This window comes from Triturus cristatus, chromosome 4_1 (genome assembly GCF_964204655.1).
Source record: "Triturus cristatus chromosome 4_1, aTriCri1.1, whole genome shotgun sequence".
Lineage (NCBI taxonomy): Eukaryota > Metazoa > Chordata > Amphibia > Caudata > Salamandridae > Triturus > Triturus cristatus.
Window position 1 is genome coordinate 74,522,924 of NC_140585.1, and position 24,270 is coordinate 74,547,193.

Sequence of the window (24,270 nt, forward strand, 5' to 3'; positions counted from 1 at the left end):
GAGGGGCTCTGCTCATGCATGGGCACCCTCTCACTTAAAACTCAGCACCCTGCCTTCGGGATTGATAAAGCCTGCCATAGGGGTGACTGATAGGTTTATATGTGCAGTGATATGGATAGATATAGGGAACCTATATCGGAGTAAGGGGTGCATACACCACCTTACACAGGCTGCTGCAGCAGACCTGTTGTGTCATTTTAAATGGTCTCCCAGGGGTGGCATAATACATGCTGCAGCCCCTGAGAGGCCTCTGGGGTTCCTATGCCCTAGGTACATAGTATACCATATACTAGGGACTTATAAGGGTACCCCAGAATCCAATTTGTGGTGTACCTAAAGTACATGCAGTCAATTTAGAGAGGGAGCAGCTAGGCTGGGGCCCTGGATAGCAGGGTCCCAGCCAGACTAAAGCAGAAAAACAGTGAAACATCAGCAAAAAGTGGGGGTAACCATAAGAAGCAGATCCTACTCTCCTACTCTCCTACAATCCTGACCTGAGATCTAGTCATCTTAGACTTGCCACGAATCTTCAATCAACGCCTGCAGCCCCTTTCTGGAGGATGACCGGAACCAGAGCTGGTAAGAAAACCCGACGCCTAAAAACACCCCTGCACCCGACGTCTCATGGCCTTGGGTGGCCCAACTGACAGTGTCCCAGCCACCCCAGACATCCCAACTTACCCCTCCAACCAATGGTCACCTCCAGAAGATCTTCGTCCCCGAGCCTGCAGTGTTTGTTGCAACCGGAGAATCTCCATTGAAATCAACAGGGCACCCAACGCCAAAACAGCACCCTGCACACAGCTGCCCCAGTGCCGCTGTGGGTGTACCTTGGGTGCTAACTCTGACCCCTTTTGCCCTGAACCTAACACCAGGAGCTTTGCTCTCACAGCTTTGTGGCCTGCTCATGAGGATCCACCAACCGGAGGCCCCCTTTCCTCCATTGGATAACTTTGGGCCTCAGCACTCTGCACCCGGCCGCCCTAGTGCTGCAGAGGGTGCTCTGAGAGTGCATCCTCAACCCTGGGGAACGTTAGCTCTAACCCCAGAATACCAACTCCCACAAACAAGTACGTACCAACAAACCGTTAACTTCATTTCTTCCCATAGGATTGCATTACCTGCTTTTCCTTGAGATTCCTGGAGTTGGTTTGTATGAAACATTGAAAAACTGCATATGTGTAAAAACTAAATTACTTACATTTTGTCTAGGAAATGGTTCAGTGTAATATCAAGGCATATCACACTGATTAGCAAAAGTAACTTAAAGTAATCAAATCAGAAATGTGCATAGTAATCTGTAAAGTAACTAAAAAGTAATTTTGAACTATTGACTTACCGGTAAATCAGCCAACTGCATTTGAACCTGCATTCAACTGTAAATCACTGCATAAGATTTTGCAAAGTATAATTTCACTTACCTGCACCAGGCTTGGCTTGTTTCTAGAAAATAAAATAACTAAATAATATTTTTGATACAAGCAAATTGGTCTGAGTTCAGTCTTTCAGCGTGTGACATAATTTCTTGCCTGAGTGTGTACAACAAATGCTTAAGACTACCCTCTGATAAAGCCTTACTACTCGCCCACACTACCACATATAGAGAGTAAGGTGCTATCTACTTTTACCTCTGCCTACCTTTGGGGATCCACTGGACTCTGTGCACACTATACCTCATTTTGGTATAGTATATACAGAGCCAGCTTCCTACAAGTCCATTCCCCACATTACCATGCATTAAAAAAGGACCACCCTGAAGAAGGTAATTATTTTCTTTTTAAATTCTGTCACCCAAAATATTCAAGAAAGATCAGATTTAGAGTGCTAAGTGTAGCAAATAAAGTATGGATCCAAGTCAGAAGGATTTTGGGAACCGCACACTACAGTGTGGAAATTCCAATATGGAAATCCCCTGGAACCTCACATGGTTTACAAGATGTATAAGCTATCCCGCTAATGGATGCAGGAATATTAAGATGGGGCAAGTTGTTTGAAGAGGGCATCTGAGGCTCATGGGATTCCTTAGAAAGGCTTACCAACAATTGGCTCTCCAGATTTAAGGACTAACTACCAAATAGTGAGTTGGTCCAGGGAGCAATCTAAAGTGGGCACCAGAACGGGATAGGAAGAGAACCTACAAAGCACTCAGCCACAAAAAAGAGGTATCTAAATGGTACTGGATTTTGGTACAAGCTGAAGATGCCACCCCCGACAATGCTGGAAGAGATTTGGAAAATGGATCTGCCGTCGTCAGAAATATCACACCTATGGCAAGTATCAATGTCTACACTTTGGTCCTCTGTGAAATCTGCATCCCAAAGGCAGCAACACCCTTTGTTTACCATGTATAGGTCCTACTGGGCTCCGAAAAAGCTCTTGAAACTGGGAGGGCAGAAGACGAGGAGTTGCCCAAAGGGTGCCCTTGAGAATGCAGATGACCTCCATCTACTTTGGTAGTGTCCAGACAGCGAACTCTTCTGGCAAGAAGTGGGTAAAGTATTAACAGAAGTAATAAAAAGAGAGATACAGGTAAGCCTGACACTGATAATATTTGGTATACAAGAAGGGTTAAAAGTAAAATTGGGAAAATTACAGTCTTCTGTAACTTATTCGGAACTAATTGCATGTAGAGAAATTTGTATTAAATGGATATCCAACACTCCACCGACTTGCTTGGATTGGGTTAACTCAACGAAGCCTATTGGCAGGATGGATTGTGTTAACAGTTCAGAAAAATGGGTCAAGATGTGGGAACCCTTTCTTTCTCCTTCGTTAAGTTAGCATTTTATGTGAGAAGAGAGAAACCATCACAAGGGCAGATAAGCAACCTAGAGGTCCAAGGATTAAAGACAAAACTCAACATAGGAGGAGTTGAACAATGGCTCCCGCAAAACTTCCATTAAACTGTTAAACAAGGCTCGGTCTAGGAGGTTATAACTCACAGGGGGTTTGGCTGTGTTTGGCATACACGCTGTACTTTCTGCCTCTTGTCGCATGTGAGGACCTAAAAAAAGAAAATAGAAAAAAAGATTTCTTTATTTTCCAAATTGTGTTATTAGAGTTATGTTAACTATATATTGTTTTGTCCATTTTATATTTAGTGTTTATTTATGCATGTTAGTGCACATGTTGCTAATTGCTATCTAAGGTATGCAGGAGTGCTTATACTTAAATGTATATATTAGGTTAGTACTTATTGGGGATGCATAGTAGCATAAGGCTGTCAATCAAGTCGGGAGGCTAATAGAAGATTCAGTTTTGAAAAACCAAGGCATGGCAACATTTTTGTACATGTCAAGCAAGAAAGAAGAGAAGTGATATAACACCATCATTCAGCTAAGGTACATATAACAGTTGCCTATTATCCTAGAAATCAGAAATATATTCACCAACAAACAAAGGAAACATGAGTAAAACCATTGAAACATGCATGAATGGGACATTCAAACATGCATGAATGGGACATTCAAACACTCAGTCAGTAATCGTATAAAGTGTAAAATACTAACCCACAAGGTTCTCAAGACGCGGGGAGGGGGTCTGCGGTTTAGTCAAAGAACCAGGTCTTGAGGTCCTACCTGAATTGGGGCAGCAATGGTGATTGCTTGAGGTGCAGAGGCAGGCAGTTCCAGGTCTTCGCAACGAGGTAGGAGAAGGATCTTCCTCCAGCACTGGTCTTGCAGATCTGTAGGATTGTGGCCAGGGCCAGTTAGGAGAGCGGAGATGTCTGGTGGAAGTGTAGAAGGCGAGGTGGAGGTTGAGGTATGAAGGTCTGGTGTTGTGGAGGGCTTTGTAGGCATGCATGAACTGCTTCAGTGCCTAGGACCGGTTTCGGGGTTTCGCCCCTCTTCAATCAGGATAGCTTGATTCCAGTGGCCTAAACCGGGGTGGCATGGTGAGCAAAAGGATGATGGATTTAACCCAGATCTCTTGACTGGGGGTGAAAGTTTTTATTTGTTCTGCATTCCGCCCATCACTTGTGTGTCTTCTGCTTTCTCACCCTGAGTGCACCAGGTATGCCCAGACTTGGGTCCCGGGCTCACTGTGCCACTGGAATCAAGCTATCCTGGCTGAAGAGGGGTGAAATCCCGAAACCAGTCCCAGGATGCTTGTTTCCGGTCCAGGGAGGACCTGGCTTGGCAGTTCGGGCTGGACTGTTCCCATGAGGCACAGGGTCAAGACTGATTTGCATATGGCCAGGTCTAAACTGGGGTGGCATTGTGAGCAAAAGAATGATGGATTTAACCCAGATCTCTTGACTGGGGGTGAATGTTTTGATTTGTTCTGCATTCCGTCCATCAATTGTGTGTCTTTTGCTTTCAGGGCCAGTTGGGCAGGTAGAGGTTGAGGTATGAAGGTCTGGTGTTGTGGAGGGCTTTGTAGGCATGTGTGAACTGCTTGAAGGTGATTCTTTTGTTGATAGGTAGCCAGTGAAGGTCCCACACGTGGCTGGTGATGTGATTGTGGTGTGGGATGTTCAGGATGAGTCTGCCATAGGCGTTTTGGATGGTCTGTCATTTTGTGGGGAGTTTCTGGGTGGTACCAGCGTAGAGTGCATTGCCGTAGTCAAGCCTGCTGCTGATGAGTGCATGGGCGACCATTTGAAGATCTTACGAAGGAGGCAGAGTGTGAGGAAGCAGTAGGACGACACAGCTTTGACTTGGGTACTCATTGAGAGCCAGAAGTCCAGGATGATGCTGAGGTTTCTGGTGCGTGGTCTGTGGGTGTGGGGTGGGTTACGAGCGCTGCGGTCCACCAAGATTCATCCCAGGCAGAGGGGGCAGAGCCCAGGAGGAGGACTTCAGTCTTGTCTGAGTTAATCTTGAGGTAGCTACTGCAATCATCCAGTTGTGGAAGTTGCTCTTGGCGGCTGTGGGTTGGTCCGTGAGGGAGAGAATCAGCTGGGTGTCGTCAGTGCAGAATACAATTTTGAGTCTGTGGCTTCTGCAGATGGCTGCAAGCTTGGCCATGTAGATGTTGCAGAGGGTGGGGCTCAGGGAGAATCCTTGAGGCACTTGCAGCTGATCTCTGTGTGTTCTGATTAAAATGGTGGAAGTCTGACTCTCTGTGTTCAGCCGAGGAGGAAGGAGCAGATCCATTCTAGGGATTTGTCCCGGACGCCGGAGTTGTGGAGTCTTGCCCAGAGAGTGTGGTGGGAGATGGTGTTGAAAGCGGCTGTGAGGGCTGCGGCCTCGCCTCTGTTGAGGAGGATGCAGAAGCCATCTGTGGTGGCGAGATGCTGTGGTTGCTTCTGAATCCAGATTGGGAGTGGTCCTAGATTATGTTAGTTTTGAAGAACTCGGAGAGTTGGGCGTTAATTGCCTTCTCTATGACTTTGGCTGGGAAGGGAAGCAGAGAGATGAGTCAGCAGTTCTTGAGGTCCGTCGGGTCGGCCAAAGGTTTCTTCAGCAGGGGGTTGATCTGTGCATGCTTCCAGTCTTCCGGGAAGGTTGCAGACTCGATGGAGCAGTTGAAGGTGTGGCAGAGTTTGGGTGAGATGGAGGTGCTTGCTCTGTCGAAGATATGGTGAGGGCAGGGATCCAAGGGGGTTCAGGACTGGATGCTCTTCATGATCTTGAAGGTGTTGTCAGAGGTGAGGGTAGCCCAGTTTGTCAAGGTCTGCTGGGGGCTGGCGCCATTAGATGGGGTGGTTGCGAATGGGGTGGGTGAGACATGGGTAGCGAAACTGTCATAGATCTCCTTGATTTTGCGGTGGAAGAAGGTTGCGAGGTTGTCGCAGTGTTCTTGAGACGGGGGAATGTCTGCTGTCTCGGTGCTGGGTTTAGCAAATTCTTTGACCAAGGCGAACAGTTATTTGCTGTTTGGTGTGTTGGCAGTGACATTAGAGAGAACAAGAATCTGAAGGGTTCGGATCCGGCAGGTGGTGGGATGCAGTCTCGTGGTATGTCTAAGAAAGGTTCAGGATATTCATATGAGTGACAAGCTCTACATCTAGAAGAGGTGGAGTATCCCTGTATGAGTGGGACAGGAAAAAAGCAGGAGGTCTCATAAAAAGAATTGTACTAGGGGTCCCCAAATATAATCAAACCTTTTCCGGGTGTCTGCAAGAATGTCAGCCATACACTCTTTCATGAGGGCCTACCATACACTAGCATGCCATTGCGACATGGAGGGGGCCTCTGGTTTCTTCCATGCAGAGGCCAGGGCCTCTTGAATGCTCCCAAACAGAGCCAGAGGATAGAGCGGTCTCCCTGAATTTGATGTTTAAGGGATGGGCCCCTGAGACCTAGAAGTGTGAACGCTGGAATACAGGGGACTGGGTAACCCAGGATTTCTTTTATCTGAGCTAGGAATTCAGCCCAGTAGGGTCTTATGGTCGGACAGTCCCACCAAATATATTGAAAATCGCCCAGTAGCCCAGAGCCTCTCCAGCAACGATATAATGTGTTCAGGAAAATGTTGTAGTTTTGTAGGGTGCATATACCAATCATAAAGCAGTTTATAGTGCGCTTCTTAGAGCCCTAGTGAATGGTTAAACCTGGAGATGTCTTTTCAAAGTGTATTTCACTGTTTATCAGTAATAGGCATCCCCAGTGTATGCTCCCAGAATGAAATGAGGTCGGGAGTAGAATTTCCATAAGTGGACATCAGGAGTGAATAAAGAAAGGAGATACATCCATGGGTTATCCCTGCTCATCGCACAAACTGCTCTATAGGGAGCCAATCTCTGATTGCTGCTAAGTATAGAGCTGGTTGTAAGACTCAGTGCTCCAGTTGGGTGTAATGATAAATCTCCGTTGCAGGTAAGTTAAACTCATGGGAACAGTTCTCAAATGTCAGTATGTCCCACCCATAAAACAGGTCTGAAATGGTAAGGCATACGCCATAAATCATAAGGGCCCAACAGTAGTGCTGGCTGGAATACCCCATTATAGTGGATAGGTGTGTAAGGAGAGGGAAAGGTCACCAAGCCATTTGATCGGGTTACACTATCCCAAACTTTTAATGTGGGGGTGCTTAAGTAGGCATTTTGGGGTCGATCATGCTTGAGTTTCCATGGGACATCTCAGATTGTCCTGCCTACTACCACTATGTCCGTATGAAGCCAAAGGTTGTCAAATTCTGTAAGGGATCATCCAGATATGACGCGTTGTTGAGCCACTTCATAGTAGGATGACAAATCTGGCAAAACTAAACCACCAGCATCCCAAGGGTGCGTTAACAATTTACGTGAAAGATGGGCTCTGCGATTTTGCCAAATAAACTGTGTTATCATGTAGCGGGTAGTAGAGAAGAAGTCTCTACCACCTTCAAAGCAAGACCTTGGAAGAGATAAAGGATGCGCGGTAGCACTGTCAATTTTACCGCATTAATACAGCCAAGCCAAGTCAAATATAAAGGGGCCCAAAGTTCGAGGTCCACTTTTAATTGGCATAATAGGGGAGGGTAATTTGGTTTATATAAATCAGGCACTCTGGGAGTAATCTTTATTCCTAGATAAGTAATTTATTTTTTTACCCATTGAAAGGGGGAGGCGGTCACTAATTCTGCCATTTCTACTAGTGGCACAGTTAAATTTAACAAGAACAATTTATGGAGATTATTACAAAATATGGCTATGGATTTGTAGTAGTGGAGTTCATCCTGTACGGCTGGGAGCAATGTCTGGGGAGAAGTAAGAGACAACAGGTTGTCATCCGAGAGATTTTGTGTTCAACTTAGCTGAAGGAAAGGCCATGAATAGAGGGATTGGCTCATGTCTTTGCAGCCAGAGGTTCGATTCTTAGGGCAAACAGCAGAGGGGAGAGAGGGCAGCCCTATCTCATTCCTCGAGCTAGATCAAAGTAATCAGAGGTCGTCCCATTCACTAGAACCCTAGAGCATGGGTATGCATAGTTGGCCAGTATCCCGGCAATAAAGTGTTCTCCAAACCAAAAATGGCGTAGTGTGTGAGAAAGGAAGGACCAGTCCACTCAGTCGAAAGCACAGCAGGGTACAAAGACTGCTCTCCTCAGTGTAATGGAGGAATCCAGAAGACTACTTGATGGTGGAGGCTGCGCTGCCCTTATTCTCTTAGATCTCAGCACAGCCTTTCACACTGTTAACCACCAACTATTGATTCAACGTCTTAGGAATGTGGGAGTGACAGGAACTGTACTAAAATGGCTTTAGTCCTTCCTTGAAGACAGATCTTTCGCAGTCTTGGAAGATGATACAATGTCAAAGCTGATGCCCTTAAACTGTGGGGTACCTCAGGGATCTTCCCTGAGCCCCACCCTATTCAATATTTATTTGGGTCCTTTGGCCGAAATAGTATTGCCATTTGGGGTACAAATAGTCACTTATGCTGACGACAGCCAGCTGGTGGTTTCCATCAACCAGCAAGATAGCTCTTCACCAGGCTTAGCCTCATGTCGTGGAGCTGTTTCCAAATGGATGGATGAATCATATTTAAAGCTCAATGGGGCTAAGACTGAGCTTATGCTACTGGGCAACTCAGCCCCCCTGAATATAGATAATCTCTGACCCAGCTATCTGGGTCCAGCTCCCAACCCCAAAGAACATATTAAGAGCTTGGGTGTGTGGCTGGACCGTAACCTAGACCTTAAAAAACAAGCTTGAATGGTCGCGGCTAGCTGCTATGGAATGTTAAGGCTGATCAGAAGGATCTTCCCTCTATTACCTTTTGGTGCTAATAGGCTGCGGGTTCAAGCACTAATTCTGTCACGGCTGGATTACTCCAAGGCCCTTTATCTTGGAACACCACTTCCCATGATCAGAAGACTGCAGACTGTGCAGAACTGCGCAGCCCGCTTGTTGCTGAATACTCCCAGGCGTATGTCGGCCAAACCTGCTCTCGCCGCCCTCCACTGGCTCCCTATTAAAGAATGAGTTCAGTTTAAGGCCTTATGCATCGCTCATAAAGCACTTTCTGGTAAAGGTTCTCCTTTGATGCGTTCTCTCATCCAGCTCTACCGCCCAAATAGAGCCCTGAGATCTGAAAATAAGCGACTGATCACAGTCCCGAAAATTAGAAGAGCTCGAAGTGGGGGCAGACTCTTCTCGTATAATGTGGTAAAGCTATGGAACCTTCTTCCTCTTCACATACGTTTAGAGGCTGACTATCTGATCTTTCAAAAGAAAGTAAAAACCTATCTCTTCCCTTGAAGTTCACTCAAGTGTCAAGTTAGCTGCCGTTAGCGCTGGGATGCCTACGGGTGACCATGCGCTTTACAAATGCTACTTTCATTTCATTTCATTTCATTCTCGGCATCTAGTGCTAGTAGAATCATCGGGATAGTCTTTTTAGTAGCTTTCTCAATGAAGTGGACCACTCGTCTTAAGTTGTCATGGGTCTGCCTCCCTCTAATAAACCAGATTGATCTGGGTGTATCAAATTTGGCATGATATCCTCTAGTTTATTGGTGAGGATTTTAGTGTATGGTTTAGCATCGAGATTAAGTAGATCAACTCTCCAATAAGATGCGTAATGTTGGGGATTGTCCCATGGCTTTGGAATAACGGAAATCAGGGCCTCTCTCATTGAGGTAGTTACAGCGTGGGAATCTGCAATATGTTAAAGAGCTCTGTTGGGTGAGGGACTAGATCTTAACTGAAGGTCTTATAAAATTAGGCGTTGAATCCATTGGGGCTGGTTGCTTTATGTAACTTGAGGGTGTCTATAGCTGTTTGAACCTCTTGTTATGGGGAAGCTTAAGGTTTCATTGAGGACTGGGGAAACTTGAGGTAAGACAACTTCATCTAGGTAAACTAGATGTTCTTCAGTATCTGTAGGATCCAAGGTATACAGTGGTTTGTAAAAATCTCGAAAAGCCAGAGCTTTCACTTCCTCTTTACGCTGAATATCCCCTGACGCTTCTTGTATCTGACATATGTATTCTTTTTCCTGATTGGTTCTCAATTGTCTTGCTAGGAGCGAACCAATCTTATTGCCTTGCTCATGGGTGGTATTTTTAATATGCAGCAGGGTCAATTCTGCTCTATTGGTGTATATAGGTTTGACCTTTCTGCTTAAGGTTGCGACCTTCTTCTGGATGAGGAGAGTGGACGTAGCTTCATGGGCTTTTTCGCCTTGGAGAAGTTCCGCTTCCAACGCTAGATGTTCCCTGGTTTTTTGGTGCGTCAGGGTAGTCATCAGAGACAGACATTTCCACCAGATAACTGCCTTTAGGGCAGGGGTCTTCAAACTGTGGGGCGCGACCCCCAGGGGGGCCTTGGAGTGATGCAAAGGGGGTCGCGCCTTCCCAGTCACACTTCTGCCCAGGCCCAAGGGCTTCAGCCCCCCCCCCACACTTCCCCCGTACTGTGTCTCAGCCCGGCCTGCTGCAGTGAAACTTGAGCTGCTGGGGGCTCAGGTGGGCAGTGTCTGGATTCCTATCTCCGGCACCCCCGTGTTTTTTCACAGGTCTTTAAAGACCATTTAACATGCCTTTGTAAACTGCTTACAGAGGCTTAGGTTTTTTTGCTGGTTCCAGTACCCCCTGGGCCCCCACTGTGCCTATTCCTTACATTTGGATTTTACATTCACTGCCGTAGTGTGAGAATGCATTTCATGGAAAGGAATACAAAGTTGGCTTCCTGGGGGCGCCGTGTGTGAAAGTTTATTGTGCTTTTGAAGCACCTGCTGCAGCGTTTCTTTCCCCGCAATTACCAGGCCTCACATAAATGTCAAGATAACTCGTGATTAATTATCTCCCTGGAGAGAGGTCAGCATTTTGTATAGTTGAGGTTTGGACTTAGGTGAAGTTAGTGCAGAGGGTTAATATGCCTGCTGCAAAGAACGTGTACCAAGTAGATTACAGAGTGCGTATGATGTGAAGAGATCAGCAGGTTACTGCTTTCAAAAGAGACATCCTTTTGTTACTTGCAATTTATAACTTAAAGTCCTAATAGAGAATAGTGAGCTATTAACTTTCATCCTAGAACAGCATGCACACTACAAAGAATACATTATTAGACCATTGATTAATGTTGCAAAAAGGGTTAATTTGGCTAGAAATCAATTCTTATTATTAAAGGAAACTCCCAACTATGCTGTTTCTTTTTCGACTCTGCGTTTGTGCTTCTCCACACCAAGCACTCTTGAACTATACTGCCTACCAGTATGGATGACATGTGACTCCTATACTTTTAGTCCTTTGGCTTATGTAACATTTCCTATACACTGATTTACACACTTATGATTGATTGCCTCTGTGTAATGTGTGTGTGATGCAAAGTGCTCGGACACCCTACACTGGTATGAGTGGCACTATATAACTAATTCAATGCATCTGAGAGTGTGGGGTTATGGAGACTTGGTCACTGTTAAAGGGTGCTAGTGAGAGAATCCGTCGTGGGGGTGGTCATTGTGGGGGGCACCAACAAACATTGTCGCACAGGGCACCACCAGCACTAAAGCCGGCCCTGGGAAGTATGCACAGATAAGCGCTGAAAATACCGCTTTAGGTGACTGCTTTTTTTTGTACCGACTGGGCCACCAAAATAATCTGCTGGCAACCCTAACCATAGGACTGGAAGTTTGTTGCAGGATCAGCACATTATTTATTTCCTTCACCCTCGATCCCCGATTAATGCCGCAATAGTTTAACTTAGATATTAAAGTCTACGCCCCCGTCAATAACATGCTGAGTTACTTCATGGGTCTGGGAATGCACCCTGCATTCAGACAACTCATTCCTCATTCTCGCCCTTCATTGTCACGCTCACCTTGCACTCACAGCGATCACAATGCACTCACACTGATCACCATGCACTTGCACCATTCACCGGCTCACCTTGCACTCACAGTGATCACAATGCACTCACACTGATCACCATGCACTTGCACCATTCACCCGCTCACCTTGCACTCACAGTGATCACAATGCACTCACACTGATCACCATGCACTTGCACCATTCACCCGCTCACCTTGCACTCACAGTGATCACAATGCTCTCAAAATGCACTTGTCCTGCTCACACTATACCTCAACCTGCAGTCACACGAGTACACTACTCCTCCTGAACTTATGTGACACTTCACTCACCTGTCCCCCTCACTACTCAATATGCAACTCACTCAAACAAGCCCATCAGTAATCATACATTCATTCATCCCATTCTGAACTTGCATCCGCACCCAAAATGAGAGAGGACAGCAAGGGAGTGAGAGAATTTGATTGAAGAGGTCAGGGATGAGGAGAAATGTGAATTGCCGCAGAGAAGTGTGGACACGCTAGAAGTGAGTGTGATCCAAAGGTGAGGGCTTCTGTTAGAACAAATGGGAGATGTGGAAGAGGAATGGGGGGACTGGAGAGGTGTAAGATATAAATAGACAAAAATTTGAATGAAGAGACGAGGTGAATGAGAAGTGCTGAGGGGCACGGGAGGTGACAGGGCCAGAGAGGCCATGAGATACATGTGAGAGACTGTTAGAGATGAGGGCAGTGAAAGGACAGAATGGCAAGAGGTGATTAAAGGTGAAGTGAGAGGTTGAATGGGGAGAGTTCAGAAGTTGTAAAAAGGGGTGAAAGAAAATGACCTGCAAAGTGAGAGAGGGATCCGGGGTTAGGAGAGGAGAGAGGGATGGAAGGGAGGGGGTGAGAGGAAAGCTGCATGGGTAAAAGGCTTAACTCTACACAAAACCGCCAGGGTTTTAAGGGACCCCTGCTTCTTCCGGTCAGGGCCAGGTGAGCTTCTAATGTGGCAGCACGTATTGCTGCAGAGTGGAAGGCCCTTCACAAACGATGACTTGAAATCTTTCTGATGATAATTGCTGTATTTTGGTTATAAATGGGTACTGATTGGGTGAAATCTTTCCTCAGCGTTACTGTGTGTAACAAATATCAAAATAATGAAGCAATGCTATCCCAAAATACGCGGCATCACATAACCTTATTTACATTTTCATCCCACGCAATTTAGTCAACAGGTTTAGACATTTTTGTCAAGAGGGGGTCCTTACGCCTCAAAATGTTGACAGGGGGGTCTCGGCATCCAAAAGTTTGAAGACCTCTGCTTTAGGGCGTCCCAGGTGAGTGGTATCTTGGGGTCTGTTCTCTAATGGTTTTACGAACTTTGTCTCGGAAGAGAGAGTCACGTGTAAGTATGTTAGGGAAAAGCCATCTACGGAAGGTAGAGCTCGTAGGGTGCCAATCTGGTATCACCTCCACAGGGCATGATCCGAGATTGCAATGGGTGTATGGTGCAGTTAAAACAGTATGTCGTAAGGGTTGGCAAATGCAAATGTGATCAAGTCTAGAATAGGGATGATGGGAGTGGGAGAAGAAGGTGTAATCACGTGTGGTGGGATGTTTAGCCCTCCAGGCGTCTATTAAGCCTAGTTGGCGAGGTGCCAATTTGGTGTTTTTAGTAGAAATCCTGGCCTTTGTCCTGTGGGGATGAGTACTGTTCAAGTGAGGGTTTCCAAACGAGATTAAAGTCATATAGCAGTATAATATCTCTCTCAGCAAACCCACCCAGCAGGAAGGGGAAGGAGAGGAGGAATTTCGGATTGACCTGAGTTAGGGGTGTAAACCATGGCGATAGTGCTGAGGCAGTTTTTGATAAGACCCTTGAACATCAGAATTCACCCTTCTTTATCTGATTTGCTTCCAGTGATTTGAAATTTCACCGAAGCGTGGAAGATGAGTGCGACCCCATTATGTTTCGTAGTGGCAAATAATTTGTATATTAGAGGGGTATGATTTGTGATGGAGTCTGTGATCTTCACTCGGTTTGAAATGTGTTTCTTGTAAGGTTACAATACAAAGGGATCTATCAAGAATACATTTTCATAGTTGGTAGCATATTGTCCATCAGAGCCAGGTAGTACAGGCAATGTGAGGCCCAATGAAGAAGCTGCATCCTCAAACTTTGTGAAGTGGTGAAGCTCAAAAGCAATGCCAAAAAGATAAGTCCATCGATATTTAACAGAATCTTGGTGGCAAGCTTCTGTTGCTAGTGTAAATTGCAGGTGGCTCACTAAAGTAGTGGGGGCAATGTCTTGGTGAAGGGATTATGGCGCCCCTGGGAAAGAAATAGTGTCTTGCCTTTGAGCAGCATGGATGATCAGTTCTTTGGGTTTGGTAAAGTTCAGTTTAGCAAGGATGCCTCTAAGTCTCTTTCTTCCACCTGAGAGTTGAGGGCCCACTCTATGCACTCTCTCCTCCCACACCTCTGGATGGTCGCCACCCAGTAGGACAAAAAACAAGCCAACTATGAAGGCCTCCAGAACAGGGACTTCAACTCCCTCCTCCAGACTCCTCATTCAAATGTTGTCCCTCCTGGACTAGGTCTTCACCCTTGAGAAGAGCTGTTTGCAATTGAGATTGGAGCTGTTCCGTAGTGTGATTTATCAAGCTTAAGCGTTGTTCCAGGTCTTTATGTTTTGTTTCCAGGCCTAGTGTGCGCATTCTTACTGAATCGATATTCGCTTGGAGAGAGACCATGCAGGAGTTAACATTGACATTGAAGGACCTGCAGAAGGTGGCAATGTTGGTCTTGAGTTCTTCTCTAAATTTATTCTTAAACTCTTGTAAGGAGATGAGATAAGAGGAGCTCGTCCTTAGTTAAGGCTAATGGTGCATCAAGGGAAGGGTCAATATTTGGTGTCCTTGTTTCAAATAGGGTGAAGTAGCTTTACATCCCTTTAGTCTTGACTTTCTTTGGTGGCATACAGGCAGCTGTGGTGTGTAATACGAAAAGTCATAGAGGATTATTAGCCATAGTAAGTATTGTCCAAGGGGTCGAGTTGGCTCAGGATGTCAGGGCTGTAGCGCTTTTAGAGTGGTTGATGGATCACTTGTGCATCAGCTGAGTTGGCGTTCACAAGAACATATGCCCTCCTTGGTTGGCAGTGCTCCCCCACCCTGCGTAGGCCCTCTCCACCACTTAAAAATGTCACATTTTCTCCCACAGTACTCAGGGAACCTGCATTCAATCCGGTGTCATAATAGGGTAAGACATGGGGGGCAATCCTAAGGGGATGGCTAGGCATTGTAAAGAGTTCCCAAAAGCCACTCAAGGGGAGTTCCAAACCATGTTCCTCCAGTGACTGTTGCAAATTGATACAGGCAAGCTGCCTAACACGCTAACATGAGGTCGCACAGTCAGAGAGTCAGCAACAGCACCATTACAAGGTCGGGCAACACAAGAGCATGCTCTGTCACTCTTCATCTGCCTCCTCACTGCTGGTCTTGTAGAGAGTGTGAGTTCTCCAAGAGCGTTACATTGGGTCTACAGGCCACTCCTCATGAGCTGGGACCCGGTCTGGGATCATTGACTGCCATCTTGCTGCAACCTGAGGGGACCAGGCTGAAATGAAAGGGCAGTTTCCCCCACCAAGGGACTGTACCCGACTCTCCTTACCACCGTAAGGTTACGTTGTTGGGCATCACTTGCCCCGGCAAAGGCCGGTTAGGCCTGGGGGCATCTCAGTCTCGCCACCATGTTCCGGTCCCTGACATACATTGTTGCTGCAGGCTGCAGATGCCAGCTGCCATAGCAGAGCAGAATTTCACAAGTGAGGGATTGAAATGGAGTGCTCAACACACTGCTCAATTCAGCCCGTTGTCTTCTTTCCGATTCAGGCTGAAAATCAAGTGGAGGGCATCAGATAACGTGGTAGCTGTAGGGCAGTTAGTAGAGACTCCGTGGATCACGTCAACATAGCCATGATGGTTGGCCATGCCCCCCCCCGATATGAATTGTGAATGTTTCACATCATCAAAACTGTTTGTAGTTGTTTTCTTTTTATAGAAAATATTATTATTGGGCTGATTACGATGCGGCCTGTAAAGGCTCCGACCGACTGTCGGCCACAGGTTACTTTCCGACAGCCTAATTATGATCTAGGAAATTAATCCGGCCGGGCTCCAGGAGCCCGTCAGCTATTTGGAAGCCGGCCAGTAAGCTCAAGGGCGGGCCTATTCGCCCCTGAGATTACGATGCACAGTTTCCGGCTTGGTTTCCATGCTGGCCTATCTGACATGGAAACCATATTGGAAAACGTGTTTGGGGTCACCCAGCAGGGCCCCCTGTGTGTGCGGCCTCCAGTTGGGGGCCGAGGTGCCCTCCTGTTGATCCTTGGGGTGCAGGGATGAACCACACCTCCCATTTTCCAATGGGAGCATGCATTATGGCCGGTTTACGGCCACGGGCGTAATGCATGCTCCCATAGGGAAAAGTAGGAATGTGACCTAACGGTGGTCGTTCACATCCTAAATAGGCGGTCAAGACCACCGATCCGGTGTCGGTCGCTCCCAGGACCGAGTCGGTGTCGGGCAGAAGCAATTTCGCCCAACATCGAAATCGGCCCCTTAGTGTATACAGATTGATTTATATCTGGTAATGTATGTCATGCATATGTTTAAAAATAAATTGTTGGTTTAATTGAGAAATTTTGTAGTATTTGTTCTTATTTAAAAAGGACTTACTGTGATGATATTATTTAATCATATTTCGGCAAATATGTTGTATGTATTGTTTATCTTCATGTTTATTAGTTTTGTTTGTAATGTGTTAAGCTAGTATTAAAATTTTAAATTAACTTTTTTCATTGGTGTTTTTTAGAGCAGAGCACAGGATTTTGATTCATCGTGGCACATACCTTAATGATCGCAAACATGATAATTGTTTTAGATAGCTTGACATGCTTTTTACTTGTTTTCTGAGATATTTTAGGGCATAGGATCTTTGAAATGAATAGTTCTTGGCATAGTTCTTACTAGACCTAGTCCCCGCTCTTTAAAAAATATCTCTATAAATTTGTAGTGTGTCATCCTTTTTTGCTAAAGTTTGTTGAAAGGAGTTGGACCGACCTTCTTTAGTGTTATTAGTTTTAAATTCCATGGGGCCTATTCACACAGGCATTTTTGACTACACAAAGAAGTGCTCCTGTAGTACTCTTTTACTTACTCTTAAATGCCTTTGTGAATTGGCCACAAAACATCTATTGAAATGAGAATATTTGAGGAATATTGATATACAATTAGCATACAAAGAAATGGCTGTGACCGCTTTGCACTTTTACTTGCTGGGCGTTGGACATTTTGGGGCTGATTCTCAAAGGCGTGCAAGAGTACATAAAAGAGTACACCTGCAGTACCACTTCTCATAAACATAAGTACTTTTGTGAATCAGCCTCTTGGTGTTTCATACTGTTGTGCCGATGTCAGTATGCGTTCCAAAAAAAACGTCAACAAAATCGCATGCTGACGTCGGCATAGCAGAGACTCTAGAGGTTTTATTTTCTTATTTGTTATATGTGGGAGATTTTATATGTTGATCCAGAAGAAGGTGGCAGAAACAAATGGGATCCACTGAAACGCGACAACGTAAATAACAAAACTGAATCTGTACAAATTGTCGACACAATAGATGTTGATCTTTCGCATTACATCAAGTATCTTGTATTGTAACTCAACAGGTACCTTGCGGGGGCACTGTGATGCCCTTTGGAAATTTATAGCTTCCAGCAAATTTAAGCAGGAGCTTTCGTGTTGTACAAATTCTTGAACCGTTTGATTTTTCGAAGAGATTAAGCCCTGATGAAGTTCCAAGTGTTTTGGAATGAAACACGTTGGCTGGACTACATGTGTAAATATAAAGAAAGGACATTTGAAAAATAAAGGATTTGTGAAAAGATATTTGATTGGACTTCTTTACCTGGTTCACCTCCATATGCTTCTCATATATTTGAATGAACTGGGATAGTCATGATTTAAAAGAGGTATCCATTAACCATACTGGTGATTGTAATAAAGTGTATGTTAATTTGTGTGTTGAGCACATACAGTCTAAAGGATTCTATACTGTGAGTATTAAAGGGATGGGAGATCGCAATCTGGTCATAGATGTTGGGTGCTAGTGTTTCCCTTTGCTGTTGTTACCTTTTTCTGTTAATTATTATTTTCAGGTTTGGCTTGCGGGTATTTGCCCAAATAGGTGCATAAGTATTTTTGAAGTGTAGTCTTTTTATATACTGCCATTGACATTAGATTCTGTAGAGGCGGATGCTGTCGATTTTAAATCATCCGCCACACCTCTCACTTCAATTTTGTTTTTTATAGAGCATGAACGTGCTTTACATGCAAACCTGAATATCTTACATATTTTTAGGCACAGGGAGACTAAGTGATTTGCTTATAATCACAGTACGTCCACACGAGGCCTGGACTCAAACCTGGTTCCCCAGTTTTGAGGTCGACAGCGATGACTGTTAGGCCACATCTCCTCCAGCCGTCAAAGGTAGTTGTGTTCCTTATTGTTTTCAATAGTCATTAACTGTAGTTTCTCTTCCATAGAACTGGTCTGAGAAACACATTGTGCTATTTCAGTGTGTTCTTTCATTAGTGGTATTTTCTCCTGTATTAAGCGTAGCCCAGATATGTTAAGAGTCATTTCCATTTTTATGTAAGGTGTTGCATATAGATTTATTTGTAGACATTTTAAACTCGATTAGTAATATAGCACAAAATAATCATGATAATGTCGAATGTGTTTTACTTCACAAATGCATATATTTTTGTGCAAATGTTTCGTTAGAATAAGTATTATTTTTTACTTTGTTTGCAATCATATATTTTTGCAAAATTGGTTATTAAAATATAAGCATTAATGTTTTTTACCTTACTGGTTCTTATTTCTTTTGTCAAGTTTTTTTATTATAGATATATGGGGGTATAATCATATAGGGCAATCTATGTGCTGAAATATCCACAACTTCAACATTGTACATAAAATTAAGCATAAAGTCAACAAATATGATTATCCTGTTTGAGATCCTGGGTCCATACATGTAAAAGGCATGCTGCTTTTTTTTTTTACATCTACTCAACTAGTAGTAGTGGAGTAGATGTGCATTTACCTTTGGTGAACATCGGTTGTCTTATTTAGTTGGCGTGTTTTATATTTGCATATGTTTCTCTGCGCCCCGCCTTATTTTTCTCTTAACTCCTCCCACTTAGAAGTAGATTCTCAATTTTCCCACCACCCACTGTCCCTCCTACATTTACACCTTTTATACCTCTGTATACAGAGCTCTTGCAGTTGTGGCGGAGAACTCTGTATATAAGAAATAAGGTAGATGTAGGCAGAGATAGCCATTCACGTTTTTGAACTGTATTCAAGTATACTTAATTAGTACTACTTGAGTGCTAGTTTACTAACTCAAGAATGCTTTGGTGACCAATCCTCATATTCTCTACAGCGATTCGTATCTTGCTGAATTATGTTTCTAAGTTAGAATTGGTGTACGTGATGTATCTGTAGTGGAAATATCTTTTTAAAAACATTTTTTATTGTATTTATTGAAACATCTATTACAGCTCTCAACTTGACCAGTACCATAATAACACCTTGCATTTTGACACAGTAATTTTCGGTTACATGACAGTGGCTAATATTCAGTCTGTACATTCGAAACAATGGAGGACACATGTTGATATATGCTGTTGCAGGTGCATTGCATTTCCAGTGCTGTTTCTGTCCTGTTCTTCTGGGGCTCTCTATGTGTACTTTAGGCGCAGCTCTCTCGGAGGGAATATCCTCTAGTTGTCACTTTTGTAGGTCAGTGCAAGCTCTACGTCCCCTGTTACACTATATCTGGCCAGTCTCACCGTCCTCTTCTCCAGTCTCCTTACTTATTAGGCATGCTTGGTGTGGGCCCCGGCAGTTTTTAGGGTGTTTTTAAGGGGGGGGGGGGGGGATAGCTCAATAAATACATCCGTTTGCATGTTGCAGTAGAGCATGTTGTGTGCTAGTCTTCGAATTTTGGGGTCGGGCCCTTTCCCCACCTTATGGCCACCCGTGTAGTGGAAATATCTTCTCTCCTCTGACACATTTTGTTTGAGTGAGATGTCCATGCTGTTGGTTTTTTATACCTTTTAAATTGTAAATTAAGTTGTTTTAACTGGTTAGGTAATTTCATTGGTTAGGTAATTTCGCCAATTTTTGGGTATGTGTAATTAGTTCGATGTTATGTTGTAATAGTTTTCTATTTTAAAATATTATTTTAAAATTTCATGTTAGTTTATCACCAGATAGACATTACTGTTAAATAAAAATATCTTTTAATATTTTTCTATTTTTAATTATTATGTTTAAATGTCATGTCAGAATATAACACGTTGTTATTAAGGTCACAATTTTGGGCTTTAATTTTGTGCAATGAATTTGGCAACCCTTTGGATTTTTATTATTAAACACTTTACTCAGCGTGTTTTGTTTTATTTTAAACATATAGGTGCCGATTCCGATCCTGTAAAACCCGGGTACGAATGGTCGTACGGAGCGTTTTCTCCGTACGACTCGTACCCGGGAAATCCTCCTTACAAACCAGCAAGTATGAATCGTACAAAAATACCATTTCCGTACGATTCGCACAAAAGTACGTGCGGCGAAAAAATACCCACAATTCCGATCCGGGACATCGCGTACGTGACGTCCGGACGGAGTCAGGCAGCATTTTACGGACCGGCAAGTACGATTCGTGCCTACGTCACTCCGCACGGACCATTTTTTACGGCAGCCAAAAACTGCTGGGAAATTGAGGACGAAGCGAAGAAGGAGCACCGGTACGCGACGGACAGCCATGGACCCCATCCTACATGTCATCCCGGCCCTCCTAGCCTACGACCTGGTGCACAGAAACCCACGCAGACGCCGCAGAAGGTCAGCACAACACCCAGGGGCAAAGGGGGGGGCAGGGGCAGGAAACATAACCCCCACCCAAGTAAAATTGTAAATATGTCCTGTACATACATGACCTCCTGGCTCTGGTCACTTCGGGGGGGGCATGTCCACCACTCCCTACGTACCGTCACAACGGAAGTGGACGCGTACCCGTCACCACGACAAAGGTGGTACGGACCGTACCCACGCTGTGGGGGCCTGGGTACGGCCCGTACCACCATTGGAGTGGTGATGGAGGTATACGCGCCGTACCCACGCTGTGGGGGCGTGGGTACGGCCCGTACACCCTATGAATGCGGGGTTAGGGTCCGTCCCACCCGTACCCCTACGGCTCCAGTACAGAATGGATACAAGGCGTACGCACGCCACGAATGTTGGCATAGGGCCTGGTGCAGCATATAAGCAGTATATTGGTGTGTGTGTATGCACAGGACAGCAGTGTACTGAACCAAGGGGGCAGGTGGGTGGGTGGCTGCAGAGGACTCCCAGCAGTGGACAGAGACATGGGGGTGGGTGCCCAGGACTCCCAGCAGTGGACACAGACATGGGGGAGGGTGCAGAGGCCTCCCAGCAGTGGCCAGACATATGAGGGGTGGGTGCATATCACTCCCAGCAGTGCCCAGACATATGAGGGGTGGGTGCATATCACTCCCAGCAGTGCCCAGACATATGAGGGGTGGGTGCATATCACTCCCAGCAGTGCCCAGACATATGAGGGGTTGGTGCAGAGGCCTCCCAGCAGTGCCCAGACATATGAGGGGTGGGTGCAGAGGCCTCCCAGCAGTGCCCAGACATATGAGGGGTGGGTGCATATCACTCCCAGCAGTGCCCAGACATATGAGGGGTTGGTGCAGAGGCCTCCCAGCAGTGCCCAGACATATGAGGGGTGGGTGCAGAGGCCTCCCAGCAGTGCCCAGACATATGAGGGGTGGGTGCATATCACTCCCAGCAGTGCCCAGACATATGAGGGGTGGGTGCATATCACTCCCAGCAGTGCCCAGACATATGAGGGGTTGGTGCAGAGGCCTCCCAGCAGTGTCCAGACATATGAGGGGTGGGTGCATATCACTCCCAGCAGTGCCCAGACATATGAGGGGTGGGTGCATATCACTCCCAGCAGTGCCCTGACATATGAGGGGTGGGTGCAGAGGCCTCCCAGCAGTGCCCAGACATATGAGGGGTGGGTGCATATCACTCCCAGCAGTGCCCAGACATATGAGGGGTGGGTGCAGAGGCCTCCCAGCAGTGCCCAGACACATGAGGGGTGGGTGCAGAGGCCTCCCAGCAGTGGGCAGACATATGAGGGGTGGGTGCATATCACTCCCGGCAGTGCCCAGACATATGAGGGGTGGGTGCAGAGGCCTCCCAGCAGTGCCCAGACATATGAGGGGTGGGTGCATATCACTCCCAGCAGTGCCCAGACATATGAGGGGTGGGTGCATATCATTCCCAGCAGTGCCCAGACATATGAGGGGTGGGTGCATAGCACTCCCAGCAGTGGCCTGACATATGAGGGGTGGGTGCATCATCCTCAGATGACCACAACTCCATGGGTCCATGAACGCATCCCCAATGTGCGACTATGTTGAAAGTGCCATATCAACACATCACTGACAGCAGTGTCCCACTCCCATGAGGATGGATGTCATTCCCCCACTGCATGACACACCACATGTGGGTGCGATGACAAATGACACATGCATACACACCCCATAGCGGATGCAGCACAATACACACACTGAGATCATGTCACAAGACTGTATAGTTATGTGAAACCCACTAAACTAAGAGAGCCAAAGGGAACACACACTGTCACGCACATTCCAGGACTGATAGGAATGTACAGGTGCTGGCACAGCCACCAAGTTGTTGTCTCCCATGGAAGGAATAGGGTGGACTTCCCACAGATACAATGCCCACAATTGTCAGTCAGGTGACCAAATACCCTGCAAAACAAGTACCATATGCATTGTGCGGAAAAGGGACCATTTCCCAATGGAGGCATGGTAACATACTCTATACACAAGTACAGTGACTACAAAGGATGGCACAGACAATGCAGCCGGACACATTGCTGAGCAGGCATGGACATAGTTGAAGGGATCCATCCGCCACCAAGGGAATGTAGACACAGGTCAGTACAACAATGGTGCAACTCCCTGCAGGGAAGATGTCAGGTGCCACAGAGGAAGGAACACTCCTTGGGACAATGTCTCAAAACACAAAGACCAAAGAATCATTGCAGAGACCTTGTGATGCCACGCAGATACCAGGGTCCACCCCATGAGCAGCAGACTGCTACATTTCCCAGATACCCAACACATGATCACCACCCCAACTCATGGAGCATCAGCACCAACATCAATACCTGAAAAGCAATCGTGTGCAAAGTAAAAACAAAATGCTTTATTCAGCATGAAAACAAAAAGTAGAAAAGGACACTATTTACAAAGGCCATAGGCCAGTCCAGACACGAAGTCCTAGGGGGGGACACATGGCCACGCGTCTCCCCTAGCTTGCCTGCACATTAGATACCTCTGGTTGATCGACTGGGGTGGGGGCATCATGTGGAGAAGGACCAGGCACCGCAGGGACAGGTCCATGGACCTCAGCAACATCCGTTGGTCAGACATCGCTGATGACATGCCCTCCATGTACGACACCATCTGTGTCAGCAGTCTGGTGTGGCCATGGAGGACAGTCAGGATCGATGTCTGCCCAACCTGTAACTGCCGCTGAATGTCCACAGACTCGGCAGTGAGGGCAGCAGGGGAGACAGGGGCAGGGGGTGCGGTGCCTGGCACGAAGGAGACACGTTGTTGCCCTACACGTACAGAAGGGACCGGAGCAACTGGGAGGGCGGTGATGGAAATGGAGGGGGCGGTGACAGTTGTAGTGCTGCTGCCAGCTGTTGGAGCAGCCTCCGCCCCCTCAGGGTGTTCAGCCTCGGACCCGTCTGTGTCGTCGGTGGTGGTACTACCCAGGTCCTCTGCCGCACTCCCCTCGCCCTCCGTGCCACTTGATGCTGCCGACTCGCCAGGAGTGGTGGCACTGGTGCTGGATCCCTCCTCCACGTCTGTGCAGGTGTCTCCCTCGGTGTCCCCGATGATGCTGTGGGCAAGGTGAAGAGACAGGAAATAATCAGTCACCTGTGTACATCTGACACATGAGTCCAAACTAAATAGGTCACAGTGCATATCATGAAAAGCATCATGAGGAACATCTAGAATACCCAGCACATATGTAAGCCCTGAACTCCCCAGTTGGTTCACCCAACATGCCCCCTGAAATAATGAAAAGCAGGACACCACAGCAAATAACTGGATATCCAATTATACAGAGAAGCTAGTGTCTGTGAACAGTGGAGCACAGGCAGACCATGACAGCATGCCACCTCCTGGTCACTGTGAACGAAATAGTATTGGTGCACCCAATGCCAGATAACAGACGCCAATGCTGAAGGGTCCCCACACTCATAGACCTGTGAGTACTGTAGAAAAGCAAAAGTAATACTATCTGATCCATTGGGAAGCACAAAACTTTACACAATTGACATATTTGGAATGTGTGAATGTCCCACCTGTGGAACAGAACACACATGTGCATGAAT

At 46.1% G+C, this 24,270-nt stretch overlaps 1 protein-coding gene across 2 annotated transcripts in view; it reads right to left on the bottom strand.

The window, feature by feature from the left end:
• Nucleotides 1–24,270, bottom strand: part of CLCF1 (cardiotrophin like cytokine factor 1) — a 1,327,966-nt gene that overhangs the window by 164,680 nt on the left and 1,139,016 nt on the right. For both annotated transcript variants that reach the window (XR_014981107.1, XM_085651629.1), the window contains exon 3: nucleotides 2,943–3,004. Coding sequence is in view for 1 of the 2 variants with exons in the window: in XM_085651629.1 (XP_085507755.1) it covers nucleotides 2,943–3,004 (62 nt within the window). In the remaining variant the exon portion in view is untranslated. The remainder of the gene's footprint in view (nucleotides 1–2,942; nucleotides 3,005–24,270) is intronic.